Source organism: Cephus cinctus, unplaced genomic scaffold (assembly GCF_000341935.2).
Source record: "Cephus cinctus unplaced genomic scaffold, Ccin1 Ccin1_scaffold0280, whole genome shotgun sequence".
Classification (NCBI taxonomy): domain Eukaryota; kingdom Metazoa; phylum Arthropoda; class Insecta; order Hymenoptera; family Cephidae; genus Cephus; species Cephus cinctus.
In genome coordinates, this window is record NW_014332988.1 from 148,090 (window position 1) to 168,926 (window position 20,837).

The 20,837-nt window shown below is 51.9% G+C and overlaps 2 protein-coding genes across 51 annotated transcripts in view; both read right to left on the reverse strand.

Moving 5' to 3' along the window:
- The window catches only part of LOC107266041 (Down syndrome cell adhesion molecule-like protein Dscam2), a 49,120-nt gene that overhangs the window by 16,885 nt on the left and 11,398 nt on the right, over positions 1–20,837 (reverse strand). For 10 of the 50 annotated variants that reach the window (XM_025083322.1, XM_025083311.1, XM_025083301.1 and 7 more), the window contains exons 6-10: positions 19,675–19,824; positions 13,360–13,483; positions 8,227–8,663; positions 7,898–8,154; positions 7,488–7,800 (exon numbers count right to left, since the gene is read on the reverse strand). In XM_025083322.1, the coding sequence (XP_024939090.1) occupies positions 7,488–7,800; positions 7,898–8,154; positions 8,227–8,663; positions 13,360–13,483; positions 19,675–19,824 (1,281 nt within the window). Of the gene's footprint in view, positions 1–104; positions 396–1,140; positions 1,429–2,140; positions 2,432–2,609; positions 2,901–4,158; positions 4,450–7,487; positions 7,801–7,897; positions 8,155–8,226; positions 8,664–10,387; positions 10,518–11,855; positions 11,980–12,011; positions 12,136–12,300; positions 12,425–12,860; positions 12,982–13,359; positions 13,484–13,753; positions 13,878–14,190; positions 14,315–14,359; positions 14,484–14,598; positions 14,723–15,190; positions 15,318–15,607; positions 15,735–15,958; positions 16,083–16,319; positions 16,441–16,748; positions 16,873–17,080; positions 17,205–17,268; positions 17,393–17,438; positions 17,563–17,622; positions 17,747–17,825; positions 17,950–19,674; positions 19,825–20,837 lie in introns of all 50 variants that reach the window. The other 40 variants (XM_025083329.1, XM_025083302.1, XM_015736140.2 and 37 more) reach the window with 26 other exon arrangements.
- Positions 6,286–7,443, reverse strand: LOC107266046 (Down syndrome cell adhesion molecule-like protein 1 homolog). The gene has a single exon (XM_015736159.2). It carries the CDS (start codon positions 6,746–6,748, stop codon positions 6,305–6,307), a length of 444 nt encoding a protein of 147 aa, XP_015591645.1. The 5' UTR covers positions 6,749–7,443; the 3' UTR covers positions 6,286–6,304.

The following is a 20,837-nucleotide window of genomic DNA, read 5'->3' on the forward strand; positions in this document are numbered from 1 at the left end:
AGAGAGAGAGAGAGAGAGAGAGAGAGAGAGAGAGAGAGAGAGAGAGAGAGAGAGAGAAACGAAAAAGAAAGAGAGACGGATGCTTCGCACGTGCGCGCATGTACCATTGACTGTCAAAGTGGCCGAGTAGCTGGTGGCTCCTGCGCCGTTGGAGGCTGTGCAAGTGTACTCGCCGGCGTGTCTGGCGCTGATAGCCTCGATAGAGAGAACTTTGACGCGTTTGTTGGGACTGGATATCCTAATGTCCGGTTGCTCGGAGGAAATGGGCTCCCCGTTAAGGGCCCAGGATATATCTATCGGGAAGTCGCCCTTGACGATGGAGCAGATCGCGGAGACTGCTTCGCCCCAATTAGCTGGTTCATCGCTGATAACGAATGGCGCGATCTGCGGGGCGACTGGAATCGAAGGTATCGGGGGAGGGGCTTAAGCACGTGATCACCTCAGGACATTTCTCAACCGATCTCAACCGATATATCGATGCGCCCGTCGCAAGTCCTGAGCATGTAGTCGGGAGGAATTCGCCTGGTCGTGGATTTTCCAGAGGGAAATCTGGATGGTAGAAGATGGCGCAGGGACGGAGATGATCGTTAGGCAATTAGTTAGGGATCTTTAGGTAATCGTGTACCATTGACTATCAACATGGCGGAGGAACTGCTGGCTCCTGCCCTGTTAGAGGCCGAGCACGTGTACTCGCCGGCGTGTCTAGCGCTCACTGCTTCGATAGTCAGCAAGCTCACTTGCTTGCTGGAACTCAGGATCTTAATGTCCGACTGATCGGCCGTTATTGGCACGCCGTTCAGAGCCCAGGAGATTTCTATTGGAAAATCCCCTTTAACGATGGTACAGACTGCCGAGATCGCTTCGCCCCAACTGGCCGGCTCGTCGCGGATTGTGAACGGAGCTATCTGCGGAGCGACTGAAAATCACGAGAATTACGGGGATTTCTGTCCAACCACCTACGAGCTAAACCCAATCGTGAACCGTTGGCTTGACGAAGGTTCGAAGGGGAAAGGTGAGAGTCGAGGGGTCACGAGGTCACGGGATAAAGGTAATCTGTGAATAAGTTTCTCTATAGTTCTCTAGATCTCTTATTCTCTAGGTGAAGGCGTGTCCACAATTTACAAGTGCAGTAGAGTGTACCGTTGACAGCGAGGAGCGCCGTGTGGCTGGTAGCACCAGCGCGATTAGACGCGGTGCACGTGTACTCCCCCGCGTGTCTCGCAGCGACCGAGTCGATCGCTAAAACGCTCAGACGCTTGTGGTTCGTCACGGTGACGTCAGTTCTCCCAGCCGCGAGCGGCTCCCCATTGAAAGCCCACGAGATATCCATGGGGAAGTCGCCCTTGAGGATGGTGCAAGTGGCCGACATGGCTTCGCCCGAGTTGGTCGGCCCGTCGCCGAAGGTGAAGGGAATTATCTGCGGATCAACTGAAGAGCGTGCGAGGAGTTCTTAAGCGGCGACGCTTCCTGTGCTTCGTATCCAAGGGAGAGAGAGAGAGAGAGAGAGAGAGAGAGAGAGAGAGAGGGATCAAAGAAATGGGGCCCAGAGGTAAGAATGAAGTGCGTTCGGTAAGGCGCGTGCGCAACCAAGCGACTGTGCAAAGGTATAGGCAAGTACAAACGTTCTCGGCATGTAGATATACCATTTACTGCGAGACTCGTCGAGTGACTGACATTTCCGGCTCTGTTCGTCGCCACGCACGTGTACTCGCCCGCGTTCCTGGCCGCCACGGATTCTATGCTGACGGCGCTCATGTGCTTATTGATTCTGGTTATCGTAACGTCCGGATTATCGAAACCTATGGTCTTCCCGTTAAACTGCCAGACGATCTCTACGGGGAAGTCGCCTTTGACTATGGAACAAGTGGCCGAGACCATGTCGCCCCAATTGGCTGGACCGTCGCTGATCGAGAAGGGCCCTATCTGAGGTGCGACTAGAACGACACACGTCGGTAGAGAATTAGCTCGAGGAGGAGCTACGGGGAAGAAGAGTGAAGGGTGGAAGGATTTCTGTCTTTTCTTTTTCTTTTTTCTTTTTTCTTTTTTCTTTTTTTCTTTAGCTCTCTACGTAAAATCCAGATGGTTCATGCAGCTTCCTATCTCTTTTTCCGGCACTCTACGTCATCACAGAGATGGATACCGTTGACTGCCAAATTGGCAGAATAGCTCGTCCCGCCGGCAGCGTTACTGGCCGTGCAGGTGTATTCTCCGGCGTGATTGGCTGACACTGCGTCGATAGTCAACAGACTGACTCGTTTCCCGGTGCTAACTACGGAAATGTCGGGGTCGCTGCGGGCTATGGGTTCGCCATTCAGAGCCCATTCGATCTGGATAGGATGATCTCCCTTGATAACGGTGCAAGTGGCTGTCACAGTCTCACCCCAATTGGCTGGTTCCTCGCCAATAACGAACGGTGCTATCTGCGGTGCAACTGATCAAGCCAACTGTTCAAAGTTTCGCCTTCCTTAAGAAAGTTCAAAGTGAGGCTGCAGAAAATCAATAGAAAACAGAGCATCGCGCGCGTCCGGAGGTGCTGAAGGCGCTGGAGGCGCTGGAGGATCCCAGGGAACGGATGGCGGAGATGATCAGCGGATGCAGATGGAACCTACCATTGACAGCCAACGTAGCCGACTGGCTAGTGGCTCCTGCTGCGTTAGACACGGAGCAAGTGTACTCTCCGGCGTGACGCGCAGCCACGGACTCGATGCTGAGAATACTATTTTTCTTGGTGGTCGCGACGATATTCAGATCCGGATGACGGAGTCTTATGGGTTCTCCATTGAGGGACCAAGTCACGTCGATCGGCAAGTCTCCCTTGAGAACCGCGCAAGTCATGGAAATCGAATCGCCCCAATTGGCCGGTTCCTCCGCGAGCGACAACGGCGCGATTTGCGGTGCGACTGTACAAACGCGACGCAGCCTCTTTTAGAAACTGATTTCATTTGCTACTAAGGAAACCCGGCAAAGTCGCAGGACGCGGAGCGCAAACACGGAAGCCGCTTCCTCGAGAGTCTCTAGGACTTTTACCGGTTCGTCCGAAGGCGAATAGGCTGGCTGGACAGGGAGGATGTCGAGGTAGCACAAAAATGGGAAGCAGGACGAAGGACGTGGCAGAAGGTACCAAGTACCGTTGACGCTGAGCTCCGCAGTGTAACTCGTGGCGCCAGCTGCGTTCGAGGCGACGCACGTGTAGGAGCCGGCATGATGCGGCGAGACGGAATCAATGGCCAGAAGGCTGTTTCTCTTGTTGCTCGTGATGCTAATGCGAGGATGGTTATTCCTTATGGGAAGAGCATTGAGGCTCCAGCTAATGTCCAGAGGCGCGTCTCCCTTGACGACGGTGCAAACGGCCGTGACGGAGTCTCCGGAGTTTACGGTCTCGTCGGACATTTCGAAAGGCGCGATGCGCGGCGCGACTGTCGAGATCGAATGCGGATTGAATGGCAATCGGAGCCTGCGAGTCGGGGAGTTCTCAGGGAGTTCTCAGGGCATTCGGGGAACGGGAGGGGAGGCGGAACAGTCGGAGTCTGGAAGAATTAGAAGAACAGTGTGACGTCACAAGGCGCTAAGCAGCGCTCTCTACTTCCTAATGAATGTGTACCGTTGACAGCCAAAGGCGCCGAGTGACTCGTAGCTCCGACCTTGTTCGACGCTGTGCACGTATATTCGCCTGCATGCTGCGCGGTTACCGGTTCGAAGCTGAGCAAGCTGGTCTTCCCCCTGTTAGTGATCATAACGTTGGGAAAAGTCCGCTCGATCGGTTCCCCGTTGAAAGCCCAAGAGATCTCTACGGGCGAGTCGCCCTTCGTCACCGAACACACCACGGAAATCGTGTCGCCGGAATTGGCTGGCTCATCCGATATTTCGAAGGGCTGTATCTGCGGCGACACTGCGAACGTGCACGAGGCGGATGAAGAACGTGCTGGAGGACTCGAGGAATCGAGGAATCGAGGAATCGAAGAAGAGACAAGGAGAGACTTTCGCAGTCCGTAACGAAGGATCGACTCCGGCGGAGCGACTCGTGATCGAGCAAAGGAACCCCAAGCGTGCCTGTCATGCCGTGCAGCTGTCCGTGGACCAAAATCTCCTTCGCTTCGTACCGTCTACGGTGAGTGAATGGTCAACGGTTGCATTTATGGAGCAGGAGGCGCGCCCTACCGTTCACGGAAAGAGTCGCCGAGTGCGTGACTGATCCGGCCTGGTTGCTCGCGGTACATGAATACTCGCCCGCGTGCCGAGCGGCCACCGAGTCGATCGTTAGGGTGCTGGCCCTCTTGCTGCTCCTGCTTACGAGGACGTCAGGGTAATCGCTGTCAATGAGTCGAGCGTTGAGCGACCAACTAATCTCCAGAGGCAAGTCTCCCTTAACGACGGCGCATTGGAGCGTCGCCATGTCGCCGGCGTTGGCGGCTTCGTCGTCGAACGAGAAGGAAGCTATCTGCGGCGCGACTGAAATTTCGATTGCGTGAGGCGCGTGAGGCGCGTGAGACGCGTGAGGCGCGTGAGGCGAGTCAGGTGCGAATAGAGAGGCGCTAGGATGACGTCATTATGGACGATGGATGAAGCAGATGGTGAAACGGATGTGACGGTAGTGGATAGTCGATCGATGATTTATATTTAAAAAGAAAAATAGATAACGTAGATAATATATATATAACGCGTATAGATAATAGATTATAACCTAGGCCTCTAGGTAAAGTAAGTCTGAGATTCCGAGTAGATAATAGATTTTATGATATTCAGGAAGCATAATATACGCCCAAGCGATACACTGGCAATATTAACGAGCGCAATGTTATAGTTCTTAGGTAGGCAGTGCAAGAGAGTCAAGAGAGTCAAGAGAGTCGGGAATGATGTGCTACCATTGACAGATAGGACGGCGGTGTGACTGTCGGATCCGGCCGCGTTGGATGCTGTGCACTTATATCTCCCAGCATGTCTGGCCGTCACGCTGTCGATGCTCAAGAAGCTGACCCTTTTGTTATTCACGATATTAACGTCGGACTGACGTAGGTCTATCGGTGCGTCATCGAACGTCCAGGTCAAATTTACAGGAAAGTCGCCCTTGACGATCGTGCAAGAGATGGAGAGCATTTCGCCGGAGTTGAGAGGATCGTCGCCAAATGAGAACTGGAGGATCTGCGGTGCGACTGCGTGGTCCAGTGGTGGATAGAAAAAGAAAGTGCAGGAGACGTGCAGTAGCGTGTGTGTGTGTGTGTGAGGGTGTGGGTGTGTGAGAGAGAGGCAAGCAACGATCGGGAAGGATCGGCAATGATCGTGGGGAAGATCGGATAGATCGGCGTGTCTCTGTGTGTGCGTGTGCGTGTGCGCGTGTGCGCGTGTGCGCGTGCGCCTTGTGCTTCTCTGTTAGGTACCGTTGACAGCCAGGGTGGCCGAATGTGCGACGGCACCGGCCCGATTCGCCGCCGAGCAGGTGTACTCGCCGGCGTGACTGGCCGCGACCGCCTCGATGCTCAGGACGCTGTTTCGTTTGTTCGTACTCGCGACGGCAACGTCCCCACGGTGCCTCTCGACGGGCGCGCCGTTGAAAGACCAGGATATTTCGAGAGGGAGGTCGCCCTTTATCGCGGAACACGTTACCGAGACCAGCTCCCCCCAGTTGGCTGGTTCGTCGCCAAAGGTGAATGGTAGAATCTGCGGAGCGACTAGGAAAGATTCCGACATTGATGGCCACGTGGTGAGCAGAATTCGACGCATTTACCGGTGCGCGTTACGTGTGCGTGTCTTGCGTGTTGCGATTGCGTCAGCTTGGTATGGCGGTGTAGAGGTTAGAGGTTAGAGGCAGGGAGCTTGCGCTAGCGACTGGATGCTTGGATAGTGAGGATCCGTGCGATTGATCGTAAGGACTATGTAACAGAGGGAGAGAGAGAGAGAGAGAGAGAGACGTTATCAATGAATCTTGATCTAATCGAGAGATCATTGGGAGATCAAGAGGTCGTGTCACCATCCTCGTACCATTGACAGCGAGTCGCGTCGAACGACTGACGGATCCGGCAATATTCGAAGCGGAGCACGCGTACTCCCCGGCGTGTCTGGCGGAAACGCCGTCGATGCTCAGGGTGCTCAAATGCTTGTTGATCCTCGTTATAGAGATGCCCGTGTCTTTCGAGTCTACCGGTAGACTCTGAAAGGCCCAAGAGATGTCCATGGGCATGTCGCCCTTCAGGACCGAACAAGCTACGGACACCGAGTCGGCCCAGTTCGCTGCTTCTACGTTGAAGGCTATTGGCCCTAATTCCGGTCCGACTGTCGATAGGACACCCACCATGCTCTATAATCGCGACTACCATTTCCAGGGCATCGTGCCTCTCAAGTGCAGAAAAAAGGACAATTGACAGACACGGAGGGGATGAAATCGGATTGTTGGAATTAAAATCGAATCGTGTGCAAATCGAAACCTGGACTGATCGCAATAAGAAAAAGTCAAGCTATGAGATATAAACCGTGCTTCCTCCAACTGTTTTAGAGATTGTCGCGAACCGTTTACGGTCAGGAACGTAGAGTGCGTCGCCGTGCCCGCGGCGTTCTGCGCCGTGCAAACGTACTCGCCCGCGTGTTTCGCGGTGATGACGGAGATCATGAGCATGCTAACGCGATCCGCGACCTTCTTCGTGATAACGCCGGAAGCGCCACCCATCTCTTCTCCGGGATAACTCCAGCGTATGTTCAAGGGCAAGTCCCCGGTCGGTACAATGCACTGCAGGTTCGCAAACTCCCCGGCGTTCATCGGTAGCTTCGTGAACGCAAACTCGTGGATCGTGGGGGACACTGGGTGCAAGAAACGACCTCTTCAATCGGACGGAGCTAAGACACTCTTCCTCCGCCATACCAAATCCTTGCCGGTTTCCATTTCGCTCTTTCTATTACTGCAGATCCTTCGATCCTTCGATCCTTCGATCCTTCGATCCTTCGATCCTCCCTTTTTCCGTCTTTCGGTCGTGCAATCTTGCGGATCTCTCTTTGCCTCGGGAGCGATCAGGATCGCGGCTACTTTGATCTGGCGCCACGTCGTGTGTACGTGTGTGCGTGTGTTTAGATTGTCTAGATCTCTACTTGTCCGTCCGTGTCGGTCTCACGTGATCGCTAACGATAAACAGTCGGTAGTAAAAAGGCGCTCCTGTCGAACTTTCGTTGACCCGATGAAATCCAACGATTCTCCGACTAATAATACCTTCTGTTAAGAAAAACATCTTGGAGCTGTAAGGGATTAGCACTGTAAATAATTAATTGCCTCAATGCTGCAGCCAATCGGACTACCGATCTCTCTTGGACGCCATCGAGTAATGCGATGGCGTCTTTGTCTTTGCGACCTTAGAAATCTTGGATGCACTCTGTTAAGGTGATCGCCTCCTTGTCGGGCTCATTTGTTCTGGCGATTCGTGCCAACGAATTCGGACCAGTCTCTTATGTAGACGTATAATATATCTGTAATCTGTAACGTGTCAAAATGGAAGGTTACGACTTACCCATAACTTGAACTTCGAGAGTTCCTCGTGCGCTGTATCCTTGCGCAGTGCGCGCTACGCAGGTGTACGTTGCCTGGTCGCTCATTCTGTCGACGTTCTCAATGATGAGGGTACCGTTGGGGAAGACCTTCTGCTTCCGGTTGATGGGCAGTACCCTGGTGTCACGTTCCCAGACGATGCTGTCGATGGGATAGCCAGCGACGGGGCAGGTAACGCGAAGAGTTTCCCCAGCGACGATGGCCTTCTTGTCCATGTGACGAATGAAGGGTAATCCGTAGACGTTGAGACGCGCGGAGTGTTCAGCGGAGCCAACCTGCTCAGAAAATCAGTATGATTCTTCAATCTGTCTCGATGGACGACAAAAGACATGGGAAATGATTGTAGATAAGAAGAAAAAAGAAAAGACTTACTTTGGACGCAGCGATACACTTATAAAGTCCACCGTCGTTGGTGTGAATGCTGGAGATATTCAAGTGGGACACCACGTCGCCATTTATGGTCACGTATTGCCCGACCTGAAGCCTCTCGGTATTGGATAGTCGTTTTCCGTCGAGTTCCCATGTGATTTCCGGTGTCGGATTTCCGCTTGCGACGCACTTCAGGAAGACGCTTGGTCCGGGCTGAAGAGTGTCCTCGGTGAAGGATTGCCTGATCTGCGGTGGTTCGACTGTGGATTCGAATGTCTTATCAGCTTACATGTCAATCACGACTGGCATTAATAAGCAGACGCTATACTAACATCGTCCGCCGAGTTTCAATTCCGCTGTGGCCTGAGCACTTTCCTGGTCGTTTCGCACGAAGCACTGGTACATTCCCTTATCCTCCTTCTTTACGCTATCTATACGGAGAACAGGGTCTTCCAGCGCAAGACGCTTTCCGTCCTTGAGCCAGGAGATGGTCTTGATAGGATTTCCTTCGACGCTGCAGGTGAACGTGGCCGGTCTGCCGAAGTCGACGGTCTGGGTTCTGGGTTCGATTTCCGCGGACAACGGGGCAGTCACGGTGAGGACTGTCTCGACGGATTCCCCGCCGACCGAATTATTCACGATGCACAGATACTTTCCCGAATCCTCGACACGGGCCTCACGGATGATCAGGGTTCCACTGACCTGACGCACGCGGTCGTTCAGCTGAACGGGTTGACGGCGAGCGGTACCATCGATGAACTTGTACCATCTGAAACAGAGAAATCAGCTCGAAATAGGTCGATCAGGTTTATCTCGGATGGTGCGCGCGCATTCCGTGTAAACTAGCTCCGGTGGAAAATTAAAAGAGCTCTCAGGAGTCGGAAGTACTGGATTCGTGCGGGACCGGCCCCACGTGTCCTGCGTTAACGTTCCTCTCACGATCCAAGATTTAATATAAAATCGTAACCGATTCGTCAAAGTAAATATGAATACACGAATAAATGAATAAAAGGTGGAACGAACGCAGGATATGTGTGGCGCTAGCGCGTACGAACGTAATACATACCCGGTGTCCATAAACGTAAAGGCAAAGAAGCGACATTTTAGCGGATTTTATATTTGCAACTTGCTGACAGGCAACTGGGATTGGCAGGATCTTGTGAAGTGGAGAGGCATTTAAGGAAACAAGTTGCGGTGGCTGTGGCGGTTGCGGGGGTGGTGGTGGTGGTGGTGGTGGTGGTGGTTCGAAGGAATAGGTAAATCTTTGATTCAAGAGGAAAGCGGTCAATGAGAATGACGGCGAAATTGTGGTGAGCGGGGCGGCGGTGCACTAGACGATCATAGCGAGCTCTAAACGGACAACTAGACTGCGGACGCTTCTCGAACGTAACAACGTGGAAAAACGTGTAAACGCACGAGGAGGTCAACGATAAGGTCGATCGGAGTCAAAGACGAGCGACTGTTTGAACAAACGGATGAAATGGATGAACGAATGAACGGGTCACGACGTGGGGACTTACCACCAGCCAGCCCGTGAGAGACTTTGCAGACGAGTGGGCTACCCAGGTGACAACTGGGCCCACCTGGGCCCCAACCGAGCGAACCAAGGGAAGGCCTGGCACGTCGCACATCAGGCCGGGTGACGTGTCCGGTCGGCTCTGAAACCAACACGGCTGATTGGCCCCGGATGGATCTACTGGCTCCCAAGGGACATGCATCCTCCTTCCCTTCTTACTTCTCTTTCATCCCCATTGATGCTCATTCGCTCTCGCTCGCTTTCACTCGCTTTCACTCGATCGCAAAGTCATGCGTACCCGCAGCCGCAATCGGTCGCTCTCGTACTTTTACAATATGGAAGCAGGATGCAGGATTCCCTCAAGTTCTCGAGATTCTGGACTAGTTTCATTTTGGCCCGAGGGAAGTGACTAAGTGAATCTGGTGCCGCCGCCCACGCGGGGTAGAGGGTAAGGGTGGTTCTGGTTTCGGAAGAAGACAGAAGGAGGAGAAGAAGTGTGGGAAGACAGGAGGCTCGGTAGGAAGGAGGCAAGTGTACCTAGTTATAGGGGCAGGAAACCCCTGAGCCGCGCAAGCCAGCGCCAGAGACTCGCCCTCTACCCCGCGGGACTTTAGACCGTCGCCGGTCCCCTTTGGGGCGGTGCGACCCGATGGTTCTGCAAGGAAAATATTTATCCTGGAGCTTCTCGTTAACGTTAGCGACTGACCTCGTGTGTGCTCTGGCTCCATCCTGGACAGGCGTCATCCGTCGACAAGCTTCAGATTACATTTACGTGTCATTTAATTGGCATTGAGTTCTCATACTTACTCACTGACGATCCGCGCCTTCCGAGCAGGTTCCTGGCTGAAGATCTCTCACAGAGCGATAACGTGCATTCCACCTACCTCTGGGCACAGCATCCGGTCCATAGGTGACACTTTGACTTCGAGCTCACGTGAGAAAGAGGACGAGGACCTTACGAAGAGGCAAGAGTCTACCTTGTGATGGGAACGGGAAATCCCTGAAGCGAATAACTCAACGCTACCGTCTGATTCCTAGCCACTGACACGACCTCCCAACCTTCGAACTTCTTTCCTGTGGTCCTTGGAGCAACGTTGCTCGTGGGTTCTGAAATTGCAACGGGGGACTCGAGAGACGAGACGAGCAGTAGATCGTTGGACAAGGTGGAAGAACATGTGGAGGATCGGCTTGGAGACCCGAGAGTGCGATCGATGGGATCGATCGAGTACCTTGTTATCGGGACGGGAAAGCCCTGCACCGCGCATCCTAAAGCCCCCAAGCTTCCCTTCGGCAGCGCTACCAACTTCCCGCCCTCGTATCGTTCTCCAGCAATGCGAGGCCTCACGTTGCTGGTCGGTTCTGCAAAGAGATTCCCTCGTCCTGACTCGCCTTTCGCAATGATTACTCGGCATGAAACTGGGACAGGTGCGCGAACGAATGCCGGACAAGGACCAAGCGATGGGACGAAGCTCCTAACCGGAGCCCGGTGTGCTTGTGGATGGAGTGGCCTGTTCGATTCTCACCTAGAGAGTGGCGCTGGGGAAGCCTGCGCTTCGCAAAGCAGCGTGGCCGTCTCTCCGAGCAGCTTGGACATGCCATCGAATTTCGATCTGGCCGGCAAACGAGGAGGACTACTTCCCAATGGCTCTAGAATAGAAAAGGACAATCTTTACGGCGACTGGGGACGTGCAGAGTGTCGATCGTCCCGATGCTCGTGGACACGGAGCCACCTTAGGAAATGCCCCACGATCTACTCGAAGCAGAGTTACACGATGCAATAGGAAACCAACTGCTAATAAACTCAATGACCGTACCTATAGATCGGAAGTGGATTTGCCTGAGCTTGACATAGCAAAGCTGCGCAAGTCTTGCCAGCGACCAGGAGGACCGTGATCTTCGCTGTGGGTGGTACCTTTGGTGCTGCGCCGTTAACTGGCTCTATGAATATCAATCTGGACTTATTAAGACAACTCGGAACTGAATCTGGGAGCAGGGGAGCCCACCTGGGCACTGCGACGCTACTTACCTACCTAAGTAATTACCTGGAGTAGCGACAAAGGACACGTCGGCACGAGGAATGCACAGAGTCAAGTGGAGAAATACGTAAACTCTCCGTCATTGAAGCCTCCCGGACTGTTTCAATATTATATTTTCGATCTATGTCAACTGACTAATTTCAGATCGATAGTCGATCGAAACACAGACCGATATGTGTATCGATGGTTACGTGCAAGTAAGACAATCGATTCGAACAAAGTCATTTCGCATTTGAATGTATCGCTGGATGTTAAAAAAAAAATTTTCTTTTTGTAAATTCGTTGACGTCAATGCGCAGATCGGCATCTACATGTTTCGGTCAGCTATCGATCTGAAGTGAGTCGGTCCACATGGATGCGAAAAGAAAATTGAAACCGTCGTAAAGTGTACAGCAAGAAATGAAATTACCTAAATACAGGAAGTGGATGACCCTGAGCTTGGCACAGCATCGTCACTTCCTTCCCCTGGAGCCTCACGAGCACGTCGTACTTCGCGGTGGACGCGACTTTCGGTGCTGCGCCGTTCACGGGTTCTACGAAGAACGTGACAATTTACAGGACTGACCTAAAAGCGGGAGCAGGGAATGCCTGGGCGTCGCAGAGCAAGCTCAGTTCCGTATTCTTGGCCACCTCGAAGGAGTCGCTTTTCGCTGATTTTGGAAATTTCGGAGAGACTCTTCCTGCGGGCTCTGCGGATGCATTTTAACGATTTTTAGCAGTGAGCCGAATATAAGAAAATTGATTCTCTATTTTTCGACGTTCCCGAATACTGAGACACTTGGGTCCATGTCTCTGGGGGTATCATCTCCCTTTCAAAGAACAAAGAAGCAAAAGAGAAAAGTATCTTTGATTACCTATGAATCGGTGGGGGGAATCCTTGGGCAGAGCAGAGCAAGCTCAAGGCTAAGCCTGCACCCCGTAAAAACGTACTACTCTTGGCGTCATTCTGAAAAGCTGGCGCCTTTGATCCCATCGGTTCTAAATGAAACGACATAAGCGTTATTGGTCGAATCGTTCCGAATTTAATTACCTAAACGATGGAACAGGAAACCCCTGCGCAGGACACTGCAGGCCGAAGGATCCAGCCGCAGGGCGCAAGAACGAGTTGACGCGATTGTCCGTTGAGAATTTCGGCGCCTTCATGCCCATCGGTTCTGGGAAAGTTTCCAGGTGGAGAATAGGCGGTGGAAATTAAAAGACTCTACCTGAATGCCGGAACCGGATGCGCCTGCGCCTGGCACGGTATCACCAATTCCGCCCGCGTCCGGGTTTGCAACCATCGCTTCGCGTCTCCCATGATAGAAGGTGCTTTACTACCCATGGGTTCTTTTATCAATGCAAAGAAGAAAAATCCCAATCAAACTACAATTATAATTCTGAATTCACCTGGGACTCTGTTATTCTCATATTTTACCTAAAAGTTGGGACAGGGTGCGCTTGACCCTGGCAGAGGACCACGATCGAAATTCCTGCCCGTCTCTCCATTAAGCTTCCCTTCTCTCCCAGGATCGAAGGTGCTTTACTTCCCACGGGTTCTGAACAGAGAATTCGTGCGAAAATTAGGCCAATCATTCGAGGGATTCACCTAAGAACCGGGACTGGGTTACCACCGGAACTTCCTTCTTCCTTCGATCCATCGAGCGATATCGATCACTGACTTTCCACGGATGCTAAGCAATGTCAAATGATCATGCTTCCGTTGTTTACCAAATGAACAGATACTACCTATAGGACGGAACCGGAAATCCTTGAGCGGGACAGTACACCGTGAGGTCCTGACCGGTGCTCCTTTCGTACCAGGCCTTCTTGGCGTCGCTCGAAAACTTTGGTGCCTTCGAGCCAACCGGTTCTGTTTTTTGGATCTTATCACTCATCGCCGTCGACATGATTACAATTAGACCTTTGCTACGCACCTAAAAGCCGGGACAGGGAAGCCCTGAGCTGGACAGAAAAGCGCGAAGTCTTCGCCGGATCTCTGCTCGAACCACGAGAGCTTGTTGCTGCTCGAGAACTTTGGTGCCTTACTGCCGACTGGTTCTGCATATTTCATTTATCTCGTGAGTCATGAGCATCGGAGAAATAATCTTTTGACTAAGGATCCTTTGCGCACCTAAATGCCGGGACGGGAAAACCCTGGGCCGGACAGAACAGCGAGAAGTCTTGTCCGTGTTTTTCTTCGAACCAGGAGAGAATCGCAGTGCTCGAAAATTTGGGAGCCTTGCTGCTGACAGGTTCTGTCGTTGAAAAAGTAAAAGGAAAACGGAAGAGTCTCGTTACCTGTACGTTTGAAATTCTGTAATATCGTACCTAGTGACTGGAACCGGGTGCCCCTGGGCATTGCAAGGAAGACTCAGGCCCAATCCCGTTTTTCGAAGGAAAAAGAAGGACTTGACGTCACCGAGGAACGTAGGAGCTTTGCTTCCGACTGGCTCTAAAGGATAACGAATAAGCATAAGACTACTGGCATAAGTCGACGAGGAGCCATTTCCTTAGGACAGGGTTCCCCACGTGAGCTTTCGTGGATGACGATAGTCAGGTGGTCCTTGCCTACCTAGTAACTGGTGGCGGATGAGCCTGCGCACTGCAGGGCAGACTGACTGCCAAATTGGCACGTCGCACCAGCAAGGACAATTTGACGTCCCCGGCAAAGGCTGGCGCTTTGCTTCCCACGGGTTCTAAATCGCAGCGAACAAATAGAACGGCGTTACGTTAGAAAAGGATCAGCAGCAGACTGCTGCCGTTACCTAGTGGCTGGAACAGGGCTCCCCTGAGCTGCGCAAAACAGAGCCAGTTCCTGGCCCCTGTGCCTTCTGATCGTCCTACTGAGGTCGTCCGAGGATAATTTTGGAGACTTGGCGCCAACGGGTTCTGAAACCGTTCGTACCGGTCGACTGACTTATATCCCAATTTTACCTTGCTATTGGAACAGGATGCCCCTGTGCATTGCACACGAGAGCCAGATTGGCACCGCGACGCCTAACGAAGGCGCTCAGAGAGTCGTCCGTGGAGAAGGTCGGCGGCTTCGATCCGACGGGTTCTAGGAGAATCGTTCAGGAAATTGAAAACTAAGAGAATGGCAAAGCGAACCAGGGTCCCCCCGGGGTCATGGTGTCATTGTCAGTCGTGACGTCGCCGTCTAGGGATGATCTTACCTGAAGTTGGGCGTCGGATGGCCTTGGGCATTGCAAAGCAAAGCGACGCCCGAGCCGCTGTAACGATTGAAAGCTCTCAGCGTATCGTCGCTCGAGAACTTTGGAGACTTTGATCCGACTGGTTCTAGAAGCGGTAAGAGGAACCGTTGAATGGAACATCAAGGAGACTACGCGGAGAAGCTGAATGTCGGGACAGGAAGAACTCTTTGACCGGATGAGGTTATCGTGACGACACTTGCGTCCCATCCATGAGATGTCTCACCTCGAAATTGGAACCGGATAACCCTGGGCTGGGCACAGCAAGCTCGTAGACCGTTCCAAGGCAACTTCTACCCACTCGAGCTTGTGGTTCGTGGGGAATTTCGGTTTGACGCTCGAAGTGGGTTCTAGCAAGAATAAATATCGATAATTAAGAAGGCACTAACCGCGTTATGGGAAGAGGAAATCCTTGAGCAGGACACGTAAGCGCCAGCGCGCTCGAATGCGAGGTAGGCTTAACGACCTTTATATCGGAATTCGTGAACTTGGGTTTCGCACTGGACACCGGCTCTGGCAATGAGAAGAAGCTGCGGGTTAAGCGACGAGATCCTACCTAAATGCTGGAACTGGGTATCCTTGCGCAGGACACGACAGAGTACAGTCTTTCTCTCTTGCGACCGTCACCTCCAACGTCTTTACGGATACTCCAGAAAATTTCGGTTTGCTGCTCGACACTGGCTCTGAACACGAAGAGGATTACGCGCACAGGACGTCAAGACGAAACGCCGATGGAATTCGGAATGCCAGGAAGGGTCACCCCGCAGGAGCAATCTCTCAATTTCATAGCTGGGATATACCTGAAGGCTGGTACCGGAAACGCCTGCGCCGGGCAAAGGAGCGTAGCTGCCTGTCCTAGACGACTGTCAGGCTCTAGAGCCTTGACTGCGACCGTGGTAAACTTTGGTTTGGAACTCGACACGGGCTCTGATGAAAAAATATTGAAGCAGCAGATCGCTTGAGAATGAATTACCTGAACGCTGGGACAGGAAAGCCCTGGACGGGACACAGGAGAGTGACGGATTGTCCCAGAGCGACGGCAGGGTTGGTCGATTTAACGTCTAGCGCTGTCATCGACGGTTTTGTACTCGAGACGGGCTCTGGCGATTAAGAAGACAAAAAACTATTTCATCCGGATCGTCTACCTTGAGACAGGAACAGGGAACCCCTGAGCAGGACACAGCAGAGTCACGTCACGTTCCTCGGCGACGTTCGGCTGCAGCGCCATCATGTCCATAGTCGTGAATTTCGGTTTGCTGCTCGACACGGGCTCTGGCAATTCAGTAGCGGGACGTGTATAGACCTTACGTAACCGGCAACTTACTTAATCACTGGGACAGGATGAGCCTGTGCGGGGCAGATCAGCGGGACAGCTTTGCCCATGGCGATATCGAAGGTCCGACTCTTGTCGCTCGTTGGAAACTTGGGCTTGACGAAGCCCACGGGCTCTAAAAATTAAGCCCCGACAAGGGAACACTGCCGAGCCAAAAATTGGCAATTCAACGGAACACATGGGCAGCCGGGAAGCTGGGAAAGGGCACGTTCAAATCTTAATTTTTCCGTTACCCATGATCCCTTGCGAATTAATAAAATATAAAGGTACCTTGGTATCGTGATGCTGAGACGAGGATACTCCTGGCTTAATCGGGAGAGACTCGAAGCGTCTGATCGCAAGACCCACCTACCTATAAGTAGCCACGGGGAAAGCTTGGCCAGGACACAGGAGGGTAATACTCGAATCTCTAACTCCTCGCAAGCCCACGTCGTTCACCGACGGAAATTGTGGCTTCGAGCTGGAGGCTGGTTCTAGAAAGATCGAACGGACTCCGATAAAGGACATGGTCCTTATCCTATCCCGAGTGCTGAATTCAGGGAACCCCTCGCGCTCGCGAGACTAAAAATTGTAGAAAATTTGAAAAATTCCAAAAGGACTCGTACCTATAAACAGGACGCGGAAATCCTTGGGCAGGACACAGCAACGTGACGCTCCGGCGCGACTGGACCGAGAATCGCTGGAGATCGCTCGAGCCGGAGAGTTTCGGTCTCGCGCTGGAGACGGGTTCTAGGAAAGAGACAGCTACGTATAGGCATATCGCTCTTCGTCCAATAGTTACCTGTACGACGGAACGGGGAATCCTTGGGCAGGATACGAGAGAGTGATCGCACCGTCGACCATTACTTTGAATGCCTGAGAGTCGGCCAGGCTAAGGAATTTCGGTGGAGTACTCGCGACAGGCTCTGCCGGAGACAAGATTCAGCTTTTGTTTTTGTTTACTTTTTCTACCGACTCAAAAAAATCTCAGCTGGCTTAAGACCTAATCGAATGCACTGCGACAGAGGACCCTACGCGGCAGCGCCAGTTGCCAATTGCCAATTGCCAATCGCCAATTGGCAATTCCGACCACTTGGGGCTTCTTTCACTGTTAATCTATCTACATAGGTATACCTGTAAGCTGGAACCGGAAATGCCTGAGCCGGACAGAATAACGTCATGGTGCCGTCCATTGGAACCGTGTATCCCCGTATATTTTCACTGGTGGAAAACTTAGGTCGTGTGCTAGCGACTGGCTCTAAGAACGATACATCAAAGTGAGCACGACACGTGCTCTGTCAAGCTGAGAAACAATGATCTACCTGTAATTTGGAACAGGGAACCCCTGAGCCGGGCAGAAGATCGTCAAGGCTACTTCGCGATTGACCGTGTAAGTTCTCGAATTCTCGCTCATCGTGAATTTCGGCCTCGTGCTGGCAACAGGCTCTACGGGCAAGGAGATCGCGGCGATTCTTTAATAAACTGGGCCCACCTATGCAGAGGAACAGGGAACCCTTGCGCAGGACACAGCATGGTCAAGGCGCCTCCGAGGACCGAAGTGAAACCTCGGGAATTGTCCATCGTTGGGAATTTCGGACGAACACTGCCAACCGGCTCTGGGGACATTCAAATCGAAAAGCGAAGTCCGATGAGTTCAAAGGTCGCACGAGACTTACTTGTGAAGGGGCACAGGGAATCCCTGGGCGGGGCACAGCAACGTAACCGAGCCGTCTCGAGTCGTGCGAAAACTCCTAGAGTCGTCGCTCGTCGGGAATTTCGGTCTGACGCTGCCGATAGGTTCTGAAGTTTCCAAAAGAAAAAAAGAAAAAAGAAAAAAAAACGAAAAATAGGGTGAATTTGAAAAAGTCGTCATCTCTACCTGTACATGGGAACGGGGAACCCCTGAGCCGGACACTGAAGTGCGATTAATCCTTTAACGACCGTTCGAAATCCACGAATGTCGTCCGTGGCTGGATACTTCGGACGAACACTTCCCACGGGCTCTAGAAACGAATAACTTTACGACGAAGACGTTCGCTGTCCTGCAGAGAGAGAGAGAGAGAGAGAGAGAGAGAGAGAGAGAGAGAGAGAAAATATTTTCTATCGCGAAAAAGAAATATATAAAAGAGGTTAACGAGAGCCAATGAGAGCCAACAAGAGAATCCGATCTATCTTGAGGAAGCATAGGGTACCAACATGAAGAAGAAGACAGGCACTCGGACAGACTAGGTCAAGGACTCTTCTTCGAGTATCAAAGCATTTCTTTAAGCGTTACACTGCCACGATAAACGAAGATAAGCTTAAAATATCTTCTTTTTTTTTCTGAGTCTTTACTTATTTTCTCCCTCGCGTATAACCGACCCCTTCCTTGGCGTTTGTTCTTTCTCTCGTTTGGGACTGTTCTAGCTTGTACCTCGTACCTATGCGATGGAACCGGAAAGCCCTGTGCCGGACACAGGAGCGGCACGTTGCCCCTCGAACCAGCCGAGAGTCCATTTATGTTGTCCAGACTCGGAAACTTGGGCCTTACGCTCCCCACGGGCTCTGGATAAAAAGCAAAGGTTGAGCTCGCACGGGCCCCCCTGTGGTCTCGCTGGGCCCCTGAGACTCAAAGACGCGAGCTTAGCTCCTCGGCCAGGATTCTGCCTGCCGTCCGTCTTTCCCTTGCGACAGTTACGAGAGATAAAGTTAGGACAGCCTCCATAACGAGAACTTACCTTGGGACGTGAGCGAAGTGCAAGAGCGAAGCAAAGAATTTGGAGATGAACGATAAGAGAGAGCGGGAATTCCTGGGAATTCCTCGGAATTCGTGGGAATTCGTGGGAAGTTGAGCGGGCGGTGGCGCGTGCCCGCAGGGGTACCCTGTCCCAGCATTCAGGCTGTCAACGAACTCGGTACTCGGCGTTGCGGTCTCTTCGAATTACGAGACCTCTGAGATCCGCGCATTATTTATTCCTTCCTGCGAGCGTTAATGCTTCGTTTCGTTTAGAAGTTCAGAAGAATCTTAAGAAAAAGAAAAAAAGTTCTCGCGGCTGGGACCGAGCTCGCTGGCAAATGTGAACATGCGTTCCTAGCTCTAAAAAGTTCGGCGCGATTCGATTCTCTGCTCAGTCGATAAAGCGTCGATAGATCGAATAGCGATTATCGACGCGGTGATAAAAAAGTTCACTGGAATTTAGGACGCTCGCTGAATGGAAAGAACAGCGGCGATTCCGCAGACGGAGGTAACGGAGAACCGGCAGCAAAGAATCGATCGCTTCGTTCGTGGGTGCTTCGAATACAGGCGACGTTTTACGCAACGGTGTAGCTTGATATATATCAGTATCCCATTAGTTATTCATTATGCCAACCTTTGAACCAATTAAGACAATAATTAAACAGTCTCGTCCGTACACCTACCAACCTATAGGTATACCAGAGACTACCCTTTGTCACGGACTTCACTTCCAAACGTAAATACTTTAACTACGAGTTATATCGAATCAGATGAAAATTTTATTTCTTCCAGAAATTAAAAATGCCGGCATTCTCCTTCGTCATGGTTGCCCGTATTTGAAGCACCCAGTACGATTCTGGTCTCACGTTTCGTAATGCATGAATTTTCATTAGGAAAGATCTCGCGAGGTATCTTCGATAAAATATTGATTTCTAAAGCTTATGAAAAAATCTGCCGTCGACCAGAAACGTAGGTTGAAAATAATTTCGTAATTTTGAGGCAGTGAACTCACCAGTGATGACGAGACGTCCCTTGGTAGCGGACAACCTGGTTTCTCCTGTGAGTCTATGCTTGGTTCTGCACTGGTAGGTCTTGTAGCCATCTTCGGGTCCAACGTCTCTGATGTGCAGTTCCCCGGAAGGCAGCACCAGGTACTTTCCATCTGATCCGTCCACAGAAAAGCTGCTTTAGTTTTCGTTCCGAGTGTCACAAGGTGCTGCGCGCTTAAACTCCTACAATACTCTACTGTAGTACGGTAGGAGTTTAAGAAGCATGCAAAAGCAAGGACACCCTAAGTCCGTCCGGTAGGACAGAGCCTAGTCTACTTCTCCGTTAAGAATCTACGAAAAGTAATGAAGGACTCTTTCAAATTTATCTTGTCCGTCGCGAGAAAAGTGATACTCGAGCACTCGGCGAGAGAGAGAGAGAGAGAGAGAGAGAGAGAGAGAGAGAGAAAGTAAACATGCGCAAGAGGTAGGAGGGAACAGCTCGGCGCATCGAAACTGAAGACTCTGACATTGCCGTAGTCATGTTCAGGTTGGCACAGGGGTGCCATCCATCCAAAGAGAAACGTATAGGCTTAAGGAATACGTGTCCCGTAGACGAGCCATTCTCTCCTTCTGCTCTCGATTAGCCTCTCAGCCGAGCCAGCAATATATTAGTCGATATAGTCGAGTGCGCCCGCGGACGAACAAAAACGATCAGCTAGCTAAGCTACTTTGAGACTAGAGGAACAGAGTGGATGGACTTGAGGCTGGGTGGGAGGTGGTGGGACTTGGATGGATGGACTTGGGGACTACTACGCAGGAACAGGGTCCGGGTCAGCGCGAGCAGCGGCAGTCAACGTCGTACGAATCAAGATCGACCATTTTATTTTTTTTTATAAAATTTCCCTTTTTTTAGCAACGTTTCGGCCAAAAATCGGGTAACGGACGACGAGTCTTTCACATGTTTTTCATTAAAAATATTTCCTGGACGTCAGGAAAATGTTCCCTGGCGAACGCAGCATTCGGCCAATGCGTAAAAGGAAAGACACAACGCACGCGAGAGTTGCATTTGATAAGGAGCGACAAGCGATGCAATGATAGCTATCAGGCAAGTCAGCCAAGCGAACCTGGCCAGTAACGTTTGAACGGGACCAAGGTGCAAAGGGCCCATCCATGCCCCCCCCCCCCC